The 14,307-nt window shown below is 39.2% G+C and overlaps 1 protein-coding gene across 5 annotated transcripts in view; it reads left to right on the forward strand.

Annotated features, from left to right (window-relative positions):
- SPAST (spastin) overlaps window positions 1-12,593 on the forward strand; it is a gene marked incomplete at both ends in the record, with an annotated part of 58,273 nt that extends 45,680 nt beyond the window's left edge. For 4 of the 5 annotated variants that reach the window (XM_080711710.1, XM_080711712.1, XM_080711711.1 and 1 more), the window contains 5 exons: window positions 461-503; window positions 4,274-4,353; window positions 7,122-7,192; window positions 9,728-9,768; window positions 12,471-12,593. In XM_080711710.1, the coding sequence (XP_080567836.1) occupies window positions 461-503; window positions 4,274-4,353; window positions 7,122-7,192; window positions 9,728-9,768; window positions 12,471-12,593 (358 nt within the window). Of the gene's footprint in view, window positions 1-460; window positions 504-4,273; window positions 4,354-7,121; window positions 7,193-9,727; window positions 9,769-12,470 lie in introns of those variants that run through there. The other variant, XM_080711714.1, reaches the window with a different exon arrangement.
- Window positions 12,594-14,307: the final 1,714 nt, after the last annotated feature.

Here is a 14,307-nt window from a genome sequence, read left to right on the forward strand (position 1 = left end):
ATTATAAGAATTACTACTGTAAAGAACATATATGATTAAACATTTACTGAATTAAAGATTATTAAACATTGACCAGAGAGGTTTTTTGTTTGGTTTGATACTGAGAGTTGAGTCTACCTCCAAGCTACACTGCTGGTCCTTTATTATCTTTATTTTGAAACAGAGCCTCAGTAAGTTGCAGAGGGCCTCACTAAGTTGCTGAGGCTTGCGGGAACCTATGATCCTTCTGTCTTCCCAAGAACCAGAATTACAAGTGTGCACCACTGCATCTGGCTCTTCACTGGAGAGTTTTTTTAAAAAGTAATAAAATATATTTTACATTGATAAATACTAAGATGCATTCAATTGCTTTGAATTTTATACTTAAAGCCTTTTCTTATTTTCTTAATTGTTACTTGAGCTCATCTACTTTTACATTAAAAGTTCAGTTTCTAAAATTTCTTGAACCTTTTTTTTAAAGGCGTTTCATCAAACGGGTATATGTGTCTTTACCAAATGAGGAGGTACGTATGCATGTTTGAATATTTTATAAGCAGAAACAAGAATTACTATCTTAAGAATATTGAATCTTTTGATTCATGATATAGAACACTTTTCAGTAGTTTTTCAGTTTCTTAAAGTAAGCCAGGAGTGCTTGCACACGCCTGTAATCCCCATACTTTGGAGGCTGAGACAGGAGGATCACAGATTCAAGGCCAGCCTTAGCAATTTAGTGAGGCCCTCAGCAACATAGTGAAGTTCTGTTTCAAAAATAAAAGTTCAAGCTGGGTGTGATGGTGCATGCCTGTAATCCCAGTACTTGAGAGGCTAAGACAGGAAGATCACAGGTTCAAGGACAGTTTTAGCAACTTAACAAGACTCTCAGCAACCTAAGAAGACCCCTTGTTTCAAAATGAAAGATAAAATAGGGGTAAGGATGTAGCTCAGAGGTAGAATGTCCCTAGGTTCAGTCCCCAGTACTCCCAAAAACAAATTAATAAGTAAAAATGAAAACCAAAATAGGGCTGGCAATATAACTCCCAGATAGAATGCCTCTGGGTTCAGTCCCAGCACCACACACGAGCAAGGTAAAGTCAACTTACCACATCACCCAGTAATTACACTGCTAAGAATAACCCAAGGAAGGCCAGGAGTGTGCCTCAGTAACAGAGCACTTGCCTAGCATGTGTGTGGCCTAGGCTGAGGCTAAACAAAGAAACAAGCAAACATACCCAAGAACAGTGGAAACATGTCTACATAAAAACTTGAACAAGCTGGGCGTGATGGTGCATGCTTGTAATCTTGTAAATAAAGAAAGAAAAATAGGGCTGGGGTGAACTCGGAGGTAGAATGCCCCAGTACCACAAAAATAAATAAATAAAAATAAATAATAAATACATAAATAAAAATAAAGACGTGCAAAATTTATTTATTTATTTATTTATTTATTTTTTGGTGTGTGTGGTACTGGGGATGGAACCCAGGGGCATTCTATCTCTGAGCTACATCTCCAACCATATTTTTAATTCTTTATTTTGAAACTGGGTCTCTCTGTGTTGCAAAGGACCTAAGTAGCTGAGACTGGCTGCAAACTGCAATCCTCCGGTCTCAGCCTCTCAAATGCTGGGATTATAAGTGTGTGCCACCACGCCTAGCATTTTGTTTTTTAATTTTATTTTTTGGTACTAGGGATTGAACTCAGGGAAGTTCTACCTTTAAGCCACATCCCCAGCCCTATTTTATTATTTTAGTTTGAAACAGTCTCAGTGGGTTGCTGAGTCTTGCTATGTTGTAGAGGCTGTCCTTGACTCTGAGATCCTCCTCATGTCTTAGCCTTCCAAGTACTGGGATTATAAGCATGCGCCATGATGTCCAGCTCAAAATTTTTATAACAAAACCAGGCGTGGTGGTACATATTTGTAATCCCAGCATTACAAGTTCATTAGCAAGTGAGACCCCTTTTCAAAATAAAGTATAAAAAATAGAGAGCCGGGCATGGTGCCATACGTTTATAATCCTAGCATTTGGGAGGCTGAGAGGAGGATCGCAGACTCGCAAACAGCCTCAGCTACTTATTGAGGCCCTTTGCAACTTAGCGAGACCCTGTTTCAGAATAAAGAATAAAAAAAAAAAAAAATAGGGCAGGGAGTGTAGCTTGGAGGTCAAATGCCCCTGGGTTCCAGACCCACAAAAAAAAAAAAAAAAAAAAAAATAGGGCTGGGGTGTAGCTCAGAGGTAGAATGCCCCTGGGCTCAATCCCCAGCACCACACACAGGAAAAAAAAAATATTTTTTTATAATAGCTATATTAACAACAAAATATGGAAAGGAAAATGTTCATCAGTTATTGAATATATAATTAAATGTGAAATATCCACTTAACACTGTGTAGCAGTGAAGGAAGTCAGCTACACCCGCCACATGCAGTAATGTGAACGAAACTCAAAAACTCTGTACTGAGTGAGTGAAGCTTCATGTGAACAATTACATGTCATGTGGTTGTATCTATAAGAGGAATTTATAGAAACAAATCAACAGTTTTCTGGAAAAAGGGATTGGAATAGGGATTAATTACAAACAGTCATGAGTCAAAGTTCTGAAGAGAGAGAATGGTCAAAACTGTATTATGGTGATGTTGCACGACTCTGAATTTGTTAAGTTTTTTGGTTGTTTTTTTTTTTTAGTACTGGGGATTAAATTCAGAGGCAGTCTACCTCTGAGCTGTACTCCCAGCCTTTGTTTAATTTTATTCTTTATGGTATTGGGGATTGAACCCAGAGGCATTCTACCTCTGAGCCCTATTTTTTAATTTTTAATTTTCAAACAGGGTCTGAGTTGCTGAGGGTCCCAGTACATTGCTGAGGCTGGCCTCAAACCTGCGATCCTCTGTCTCAGCCTCCCAAATACTAGGATTACAGGTATGTGCCACTCTGCCCAGTTTAGGCCATTGAATTATATAAGTGAAATTCGTGGTGAGTTGAGCATGGTGGTGCACACTTGTAATCCCAGTATTTGGGAGGCTGAGACAGGAGGATCACAGTTTCAAAGCCTGTCTCGGCAACTTAGCAAAGATCTCAGAAACCTAGTGACACCCTGTTCCCAAAAAAATAAAACCAAGCCGGGCGTGGTGGCGCACGCTTGTAATCCCCACGCTTGGAAGGCTGAGACAGGAGGATCACGCAGGTTCGAAGCCAGCCATGCTGGCTTAAGAGACCCTGTTTCCAAATAAAAAAGTATAAAAATAGGTCTGGGAGTGTAGCCTGGAGGTAGAAGGGTTTCCAGGAACCCCAGTACCACACACACACACACAAAAAAAACAACAAAAAACAAAATCAGGATAGGGGTATAAGTTGGAGGTAGAATGCCTCTGGGTTCTATCTCTAGTGGAAAAATAAATAAATAAACGGATAAATACATACTTATTACATGCTGAAACTATCCTTGAAACCTGTGATCTGCCTGTCTCAGTCTCCCAAGTACTGGGGTTACAGGCTGTACCACCACACCTACCTATAGCACTCAAAGGTAGAATACCTCTGGGTTTGGTCCTGAGCTCCAAAGGGGAAAAAATTCTGGTTGTGTAACTTAGCCCCTTGACACCTTTGTGCATTATTTGGATGACCATTAATTCTATCAGGAAGAATGAAAAAATACGTAGTTTTAATTCTATTTACAGACAGATTTTAAGGTGACAGAATGTGTTTCTGATTCCTGGACATTTTATTAAGTTATTTCTTATTTATTTATTTATTTATTTATTTATTTATTTTTGTGGTGCTGGGGATGGAACTCACGGGCATTCTACCTTTAAGTGACACCCCCAGCCCTATTTTTTTTTTTATTTTGAAACAGGGTCTCACTAAGTTGCAAAGGGCCTCACAAAGTAGCTGAGGCTGTCCACGAACTGTGATTCTCCTGTCCCAGCCTCCCAAGTACTGGGATTACAAGCATTTGCCACCACACCCGGCTATTATTTCTTAACTTATTAAAAATTATTTATATTAAAGCCAGACACAGTGACATATGCCTATTACAGGAATACATGGGAGGCAGAGACAGGAGGATCACAGATTCATGGCCAGCCTCTGCAGCATAGTGAGACATTTAGCAATTTAGCAAGGCTCTGTTTCAAACTAAAAAAATTTTTTACAAAAGACCGGGGATATAGCTCAGAGGTAGAATACCCCTAAGCTCAACCTCCAGTACCAAAGGAAAAAAAAAACAAGAATTACTAATTTTGATAATTCTGATATCAAATTAAACTGCATGGGTAATTCCTAAATATTTCTTTTCAGACAAGACTACTTTTACTTAAAAATCTGTTATGTAAACAAGGAAGCCCACTGACCCAAAAAGAACTAGCTCAACTTGCTAGGTGAGTAATTTGATTTGGTTTATTTGTTTATTTTTATTTATTTTTTGGTCAAGCAGTCTCTTTCTGTGTTATTTAAAATAAGCTCAGTTGGGTGTGGTGGCGCACACTTGTAATCCCAGTACTTAGGAGGCTGAGACAGGAGGATCACAGGGTTCTCGGCCAGCCTCAGCTACTTAGTGAGACCCTGTTTCAAAATAAAAAATAAAAAATAGAGCTAGAGATGTAGCTTGGCGGTAGAATGCCCCGGGTTCAGTCCCCAGTACAACAATAAATAAATCAATAAATGAAGCTCAAGTGTGAGACAAGTAATCCATTTATCAGGAAACTACTTCTCTCAGCCACTATTTCCTTAAGTGCTGTCTACCTCATAGGGATGGTATCTAAATATCAGTATCTGTGTTCTCTACTGGGTTTTTTTGTTTTTGTTTTTATTTTTTTTACTAAGAAGCTTGTTCAGAGTAGATTCAGAACCAAGCCTAGGGTCCAGTTGAGCAGAGGGCTCAGAGGAGCCTGCTTAACATTAGGTTATATCTCAGGATTTTTGTAATCAGTGTACATAAATCCATCAGTGGATTTTAACTCTTGAATTTTAATCCCTGAAAATGTCTTAACTAATTTTTTTTTTGTGTGTGTGTGTGTGTGGTAGTGGGGGTGGAACCCAGGGGCTTTTCTACCTTCAGGTTATACTCCCAGACCTGTTTTATACTTTATTTGGAAACAGGGTCTCACTAAATTGCTGAGAGCCTCACTACACCCGGCCTAACTAAAATATTTAGTAAATATGAACTGTGAGTTCCAGATATGTCCGAGAAAAGAGAAAATTAAATACTTGGAAATATAGAGGTCTTTCTTTGTCATTCCAATAAAGAATTTTGCTAACAAGCTAGACGTGGTGGCACTTGCCTCTACTCCCAATATTCGGAAGGCTGAAACAGGAGGGTCACAGGTTTGCAGCCAGCCTCAGGAACTTAGGCCCTCAGCAACTTAGTGAGACCCTATTTTTAATTTTTTTTTTTTTTTTTTTTTTTTTTTGTGGGTCTGAGGATGGAACCCAGGGGCATTCAACATTTGAGCTACACCCCCTGACCTATTTTTTATTATTATAATTTGAAACAGGGGATCACTAAGTTGCAGAGGGCCTCACTAAGTATCTGAGGCTGGACCCTATTTCAAAATAAAAGAATAATCTAAGGCTGAGTTTGTAACTCAGAGGTAGAATGCCCGAGTTCCATTCCCAGTGCCACACACACACAAAAAAAAATTAAATAAAATTCTGCTAATAGAAACCCAGGGGCATTCTGCCTTCAAGCAATACCCCCAGCCCTATTTTAAGTGGCAAAGGGCCTCACTAGCTGAGTCTTTCTGCGAACCATGATCCTCCTATCTCAGCCTCTCAAATGCTGAGATTACAAGCCTGTACCACCATACCCGGCTAGTTCTTTATTTTTATTTTTATTTATTTATTTATTTTTGTGGTACTGGGGGTAAAACCCAGGGGCTTTCTACCTCTGGGTTATACTCCCAGACTTATTTTGTGTTTTATTTGGAAACAAGGTCTCACTAAGTTGCTGAGAGGCTCACTAAGTAGCTGAGGCTGGCTTTGAACCTGTGCGATCCTCCCGTCTCAGCCTCCCAAGCGCGGGGATTACAAGCATGTGCCATCATGCCCGGCTTATTTATTTTATATAGTATGTGATAAATAACTGTGTTCCCCTATTTTCTTTTCCTCTTTGCCTCTCTTCACACTGTGTGTGTGTGTGTGTGTGTGTGTGTGTGTGTGTGTGTGTGTGTGTGTGTGTGTGTGTGTGTGTGTGACTCTACCTCCAAGCTCCACCCGCATTGCTGAGAGTCTCACTGCATTGCTGCGGCTCTCCTAAGAACTGTGATCCTCCTGTTCCAGCATCCCAAGTACCGGACTTACAGACAGGCACCACCACGCCCAGATTCTCCTATTTAGTTCTTAATTCACCTCTCGAATGTTTTGACTACCCAGGACCCTCTTTACTGTGGCATCCTATTCAGCTGTGCCTCTTTTAGCAGATGTCTTCTACACCAGACCTCCTTTCATTCTTTCTAACTTACATTTAAAGAAATCTACCTTAGCCAGGCGTGGTAGCACATACTTATAATCCTAGTACTTGAGAGGCTGAGACAGGAGGACCACAGGTTCACGGCCAGCCTCAGCTACTTGGTGAGGCCTCTGCAACTTAGTGAGATCCTGTTTCAAAATAAAGAATAAAATAGGGCTGGGGGTGTAGCTCAGTGGTAGAATGCTCCTGGCTTCAGTACACACACACACACACACACACACACACACACACACACACCTTGATTGGTCCTCATTCCATGAAGACACACACACACACACACACACACACACACACACACACACACACCTTGATTGGTCCTCATTCCATGAAGAGAATGTTCTTTGCCAAGGTAAAGATGTCTTTTCAGAAAGGTAATTGTGGTTTGTGTCAGTTGGCCACCAGTGGTATTTACATTTAGCTTTTCCAGGTGACCTGTGTACAAATTAATGGAGCCTTCCAGAGCATATGCCTTAACCTAAAGGAATAGCCCTATCAGTGACCATTTGATGTGTTATAAGGAGCCGGTAGTAAACTGGCTTTTTAGCAAATGGTCCCTTAAAATAAAACCATATAACTGTTACCTTGTTAGTAAAGGCAAAATAGTTTTTACCCTGTTAATATATAGATATTTTAAATCTACAAATTTGAAAATAGTTTGCTGTTTCTTCCACTTTTCAGAATGACTGATGGATATTCAGGAAGTGATCTAACAGCTTTAGCAAAAGATGCAGCACTGGGTCCAATTCGAGGTATGTATACAAGAACTTGAAACAGTAGAACTATGGAATATAAAGCTGGGTGTGGTGATGCACACTTATAATCCCATTACTTGGGAGGCCGACACAGGATGATTGTAGGTTAGCAGCCAGCCCCGGCTACTTTGTGAGGCCCTCTTCAACTTAGTGAGTCTTTCTTTCTTTCTTTTTCCTTCTTTTTTTTTTTTTTTTTTTTTTTATGTGTGTGTGTGTGTGTGTGTGTGTGTGTTAGTGGGGATGGAACGCAGAAGTATTCTAATCCAAGTTATCCCCCGGCCCTATTTTTTAGCTTTTTGTGTGTGTGTGTGGGGGGAGGGTTTGGAGGTAGAACCCAGGGGCATTTGACCTCCAAGCTATACCCCCTGCCCTATTTTTTATTTTGAAACAGGGTCTCACTAAGTTGCAGAGGGCCTTACTAAGTAGCTGAAGCTGTCTGCGAACAGTGATCCTCTGATCTCACCCTCCTGGATCCTGGGATTACAAGCATAAGCCGCCACACCCGGCTAGCTTTTTATTTTTGAAACAGGGTCTTACTGAGTTGTGAAGGGTCTTGCTAAATATCTAAGGCTGTCTGCGAACCATGATCCTCTGGTCTCAACCTCCTAAATGCTGGGATTACAAATGTCCACCACCATGCCTGGCTGAGACCTTATTTCAAAATAAAAAATATAACAGACCTGGAGGTGTAGCTTGGAAGTAGAATGCTCTCAGATTCAATCCCCAGTACCGTCAACAAAAGCAAAGAATTACTTATATCACTTCAAAAGTTAAAGAAGGCCCTGGCCCCATGATGGAGAGATCTCTCTTTCTTCTTCTTTTTTTTTTTTTTTTTTCCCCAGCACTAAGGGTGGAACCCAGGAGCATTCTACCTCCGAGCTACACCCCTAGCCCTATTTTTATTTATTTATTTATTTTTTGCAGGTCTGGGGATGGAACCCTGGGGCATTTGACATCCGAACAACACTCCCTACCCTATTTTTATTCTTTATTTTGAGACAGGGTCTCACTAAGTTGCAGAAGGCCTCACTAAGTAGCTGAGGCTGTCCACGAACCGCAATCCATCCTCCAGTTTCAGCCTCCCGAATGCTGAGATTACAAGCGTGTGCCGCCACGCCTGGCTTTATTTTTTCATATATATTATCTTTCAGGAAAATGCCACTGAATATATCATTAATTGCTATGTTTTGAGTCAATTAAGTAATTAGTTGATTTTGAAAAAGCGCAGTTGGTTCTTTCCTAGAATAGGTTAAGTTCACTGTGATATTCCTTTAGCTTAGATGTTCTCAGCTCCTCTGCACAGCCAGCACGGGCAGACATGGATTGCTCTCAGTCATGCACTCCGCTTGTTGGCTGTGATGAGCAGGGCAGAAAAGTGCAACTTCCAAGCACCAGGTACAGCCCAGCCTTTTCTCACACAAAGTAAAGGAGAATGCAATTGAATTAAAAAGATGCTACAAATAAAATAATAAAATAGTGCTGGTGGTGTGGCTTGAAGATAGAATGTCCCCTGGGCTCAATCCCCAGTACCACACAAAAAAACGAAAAAAAGAATATTTTATTAATTATTCTGAAGCTGACAAATATCGGGTTAAAGAAAAAAACCCAAACTTAATACCCTTTGTCAAGAATAAGTTGCAAGTCGAGCATGGTGGCGCATGCTTGTAATCGCACTGTTTGGGAGGCTGACAGGATTGCAGGCTTGAAGCCAGCCTCACCTACTTAAAGAATATTAAAAGGGGGGAGACTGTGGCCATAGCTGGAAGGTAGAATGCCCTTAGTTTAAAAAAAAATTAGTTATATTCTTTTAAATTCATTTTCAGATTTGTAAACTGTATTGTTGGGCAGCATGCAAGAAAGTGAATGCCTCTCAGTTATTTTGAAGAAGGATTTTTTTTTTTTTTTTTTTTTTTTTTTTTGCAGTATTGGGGATGGAACCCAGGGGCATTCTACCTCCGAACTACACCCCCATCTCTATTTTTTATTCCTTATTTTGAAACAGGGTCTCACTAAATTACAAAGTTGCAGAAGCCTCACTAAGTAGCTGAGGCTTTCCTTGAACCTGTGATCCTCTGGTCTCAGCCTCCTGAGTACTGGGATTGCAATCATGTGCCACCAAGCTAGGCTATAAAAAGAAATATTTTCTTTTTTCTTTTTCTTTCTTTCTTTTTTTTTTTTTTGCGGGTCTGGGTATGGAACCCAGGAGCATTCGACCTCCGAGCTACACCCCCTGTCCTATTTTTTATTCTTTTTTTTTTTTAAACAGGGTCTCACGAAGTTGCGGAGGGCCCAAGTAGCTGAGGCTGTCTGCGACCGGTCTCAGCTTCCCAAATGCTGGGATTTTAAGCATGTGCCACCACACCCGGATTAAGAAGGGATATTTTCTATAAGCATTTATAAATTGTATGTGTTTTCAGTTTTAATGTGTCTCCTTGAATATAATGATTCATTAAACATGTACTGTTAGACCATTGTACTTGATTTTGCCCTTAAGAAATTTAAACTTTGAAGTTTTTTATTTATATTTTGCAGAACTGAAACCAGAACAGGTGAAGAATATGTCTGCTAGTGAGGTATCCTATTTTATGATGATCTTTTCTTGATTTGGTCCTCAGTAAGACTTATATTGTTTGTGTGGATTTTTCTAGTTTATTTGATTTAGAAACTAGAAGAACTTAACTGCTCTATTGCAAAATATGGGGTCTATGAAATTAGTCTCTTATTTGTTCTTGGAAATGATAAAAAAAAATACATTTGTTTTCATCGAGTGATACATAAATACTAAACAAAACATTATAGGAAATTTGATTTTATAAATTATAAAAATCTTATGATATTAGGATAACATCTTGCTGTTCTATGTTGTAATGTTTTTCAATAATATTTTTCCATATTTATTTATTTATTTATTTATTTATTTATTTATTTATTTTTGGTGGTACTGGGGGTGGAACCCAGAGGCTTTCTACCTCTGGGCTATACTCCCAGACCTATTTTTTACATTTTATTTGGAAACAGGGTCTCAGTAAGTTACTGAGAAGCCTCACTCAGTAGCTGACACTGGCTTCGAACCTGTGCAATCCTCCTGTCTCAGCCTCCTATGCGTGGGGATTACAAGCGTGGGGATTACAAGCGTACGCCACCACGCCCGGCTCTTTTTTCCACCTTTAAAAGTAATACAATTCAGCCGGTGTGGTGGTGAACACTTGTAATCCCAGCACTTGGTAGGCTGAAATGGGAGGATCCGGGTTTGTAGCCATCCTCAGCTACTTAGGCCCTTTGCAACTTAGTGAGACCCTGTTTCAAAATAATAAATTAAAAAATAGGGCTGGAGGTATAGCTCAGAGGCAGAATGCTCCTGGGTTCCATCCCCAGTACTACAAAAAAAAAAAAAAGTAATACAATTCAAGCTAAGTGTGGTGGCACGTGTTTAGAATCCCAGTAGTTGGGAAGCTGAGATTGGAAGATTGGAGGTTCAAGGAGGCAAGATTGTGAAGAGCCTAGGAAGACCCTGTTTCAAAACAAAAATAAAAAAGGCAACATACACACACACAGAGGCTGGGGTGTAGCTTGAGGTTAGAACGCCCCTGGATTTAATTCCCAGTAACTAAGAAAAATAAATAAATAAATTGTGGGTTACATAGACTTGGTGGCTGTGCCTCTAGCCCCTGCTACCTGGAAGGCTAAGATAGGTTAAGAGTTCAAGACTAGCCTGGGCAACATGGCAACACTAGCCTAAAAAAAAAAAAAAAAAAAAAAAAAAAAAAAAAAGAGAGAGAGAGAGAGAGAGAGAGAAGAGACAGACAAAATACAGAAATACTTAGGTAAATATATTCATTAACTCAATATTTTTTTGTTTTGTTTAGTTTTCTTGGCTTGCTATTGAACTCAGGGGCATTTGGGGCATTCTACCTCAGGCTATACCCCCAGCCCTGTTTTATTTTTTATTTTGAAACAAGCCTCATTAAGTTGCTCAAGCTGTCTTTGAACCTATAATCCTCTTGTCTCAGCCTCACAAGTACTAAGACTATAGGTATGTACCACCACACCTAGGTTAGCAGTGTTGGGTTTTTTGAGGGTTTTTGTTGTTTTTGTTTTGTTTTGTTTTGTTTTGTTTTGGTGGTAGTGGGGTTCCTGGAAACCCTTCTACCTCCGGGCTACACTCCCAGCAAGGCTGGCTTCTTTGCAAAGGGCCTCACTAAGTAGCTAAGGCTGTCCAGGAACCACAGTCTCAAATGCTAGGATTACAAGCGCGCGCCACCACGCCTGGCTTCCCCCTTTCCTTTCTAATAAGCCTGTCGTGAATTTAACTAGAGTATGTTTGTGGTAAGATCTGACAGTACACAATTCTATGAAATCTCATAGAAAAAATTAGGAGGAAAGTAAACCACAGAGTAGTTGTTTTTCTAAGTGGTATAAAGTTGTCATTCTTTTTTTTACTTGTATGTATTTTGTCAAATTTTCTTGCAATATTAGTGATCGTACCCAGAGCCTTGTGCATTCTTGACAAGCATGCTACCACTATCCCCAGTCCTTGTCACATTTTCTCTGTGTGGGTTTTATTTTTATTTTTATTTTTTTTGCAGGTCTGGGGGTGGAACCCAGGGGCATTTGACCTCCGAGCTACACCTCTTGCCCTATTTTTTATTCTTTATTTTGAAACCGGGTCTCACTGAGTTGCAGAGGGTCTCACTAAGTAGCTGAGGCTGTCCGCGAACCGCGATCCTCTGGTCTCAGCCTCCCGAATGCTGGGATTACAAGCGTGCGCCACCACGCCCGGCTTGAGTGTGTGGGTTTTTAAATATCATGTCACTTGCAAGAAGATGGAAAGATCTGGAGAGCATTATGTTAAGTGAGATCAGCCAAGCACAGAAAGTGCCCAAACTAGGGAGCATTGGGGATACCAGAGGGACTCCAGATAATGGAGGGGTAATCTCAGCAAAGCTAGAATGGAAGGAGAGGAGAGGAAGAAAGCTGAGGTCGATTAATGGAGGAGGTACCTCTGAATATGTGTAAAAGTATGAATATAGCATGGTCAACCTGGACACTCATCATTGGGGGGGACCATGTATACCATTTTCAATATGTTCTACATACAAATAAAATACATAAATATAGCAAACTTGCCTAATATATAATAATGTAGAAAATATATTAAAATGATTGGCATGGTTTTCTAATAATACATCTCTATATATTATAACTATTGATTAATAAATAGCACCATTATTTTATTCCATCATCATTTGTATATCATGTGTTTTTCTTTATTTAGATGAGAAATATTCGATTATCTGACTTCACTGAATCCTTGAAGAAGATAAAACGCAGCGTGAGTCCTCAAACTTTAGAAGCCTACATACGTTGGAACAAGGACTTTGGAGATACTACCGTTTAAGGAAATGCCATTGTAAGCCTAGAGAGCATTTTACTTAACACGAAATACATGATCTTCAGTGGACATTATCAGCTACAGAAACTCAGCCTAAGTTTACAGGACTTTTCAGAGTCTTAAAATTATTTGTGTACTCAATTTGAAAATGAACAAGAAAAGAAACGTTAATAAAATATACAGTGTGAGTGGGATATTTGCTAAGGCCTTCTTGCCTTGATGTTCATGGTTATCTCAATGGGCGCTGAAAGAACACAAGAAAACCTGATTCTGTTCTTCTTTACCAGTAGGATCATAATGTAAATAATAATTTGTATATTGTGTTGCAGATGAAAGTATTCCAGACACAGTGAGTGGTAGAGGACACAAGAGCCTTTGGTTTTTTTTCTTTAATGTTTTTCATAAATAGTCTTTTTTTTCCCCTATTTTTCCTCTCCTGATGTTGTCAGTTTTTGTTTTCTGGTGGTACTGGAGGTTGAACCAGGGGCATTCTACCTCCAAGCTACACCTCCAGCCCTATTTTTTTATTCTTTATTTTTGAAACAGGGTCTCGCTAAGTTGCAGAGAGCCTAAGTAGCTGAGGCTGGTTGCGAACCTGCGATCCTCCTGTCTCGGCCTTACAACTGTGTGCACCACACCCAGCTCCTGATGTTGTCTTAACTCTTTGTGATTGGCATTCAGCTCTTAATATTGTCTTCTTGTTCTTTTTTCAAATCCAATGTGCCAAATAAAACTATTTCTTAATAGCAATAGGCAAAAGCTATTTTAAGGCCTTTTTCTTCATATATTTACAACATTAACCAGAAGTTGTATACTTTTCACTTTATTTTTCAATTACCTTGCTGAAATTTAGAAAGAAATACAGCAACAAAGCAAATCTGGTAAAGTGGAGAAGGCGTGAAGGCCCGCTACCCTGTCATATGACATGTAGGTTGGTCCTCCTGTGTCCTGCTTTATCCCTGATATGTCACAAATCTATTGCAGACTGTTAACTTATCCCAAACAAAATTTATTTTCTGCTAGAATTATACTGATATTTAAGAGAGCTGGTTTTAATTGCTATAAAAGTGGCTGCAATGTGGGAGAAGGGAAATACTGGGAGTTAAGACATTTCTAATTTATTACTTGTTACTTTCTTATTGTTTACAGGATAGTTATAAGCCAGTAAACCTCCCATCTTTTTTCTTAATATATTACGAATCCCTTCAGTGAAAATTAAAATACTGAATTTTTATAAATTGCATACATTTTATAGGTTTCTTGTGCTCACTTTATTAACTAAAAAATTCTAGTCTGTTGATCTACCTTCTGTTTCCTCAAAATGTACAATAATTCTGTTTGTCATTTGTATAAGTATGCCTGGATTTTTATTATAAAAATGTCTTTGTAGGAAGTAGAGATTCGTATCATGGCCTTTTAAAAACTATAATAAAGGCAAATGGATTTGTGCTTAGTTTAAGTTAAAAGTTTGTTTACAGAATTTTTCTTTGGTGCCTAAATGATACTATGTAGAATTTCATGGGTGGAAAGAATAATTTTATTGTAGTAACAAAGACTTCACTTAAGAAAGATGTTTTGAGATGATACATTAAAATACAATTACCCCTACTAGACAAGAATTTTGTAGTGAAAATAATACATCCCCTTTATTTTCTCTTGCTTGCCATGCATGGTGGCACACACCTGTAATCCTGATACATGGGAGGCTAAGACAGGAGGA

The sequence above is a fragment of the Muscardinus avellanarius genome, assembly GCF_963383645.1.
Source record: "Muscardinus avellanarius genome assembly, chromosome: 15".
Lineage (NCBI taxonomy): Eukaryota > Metazoa > Chordata > Mammalia > Rodentia > Gliridae > Muscardinus > Muscardinus avellanarius.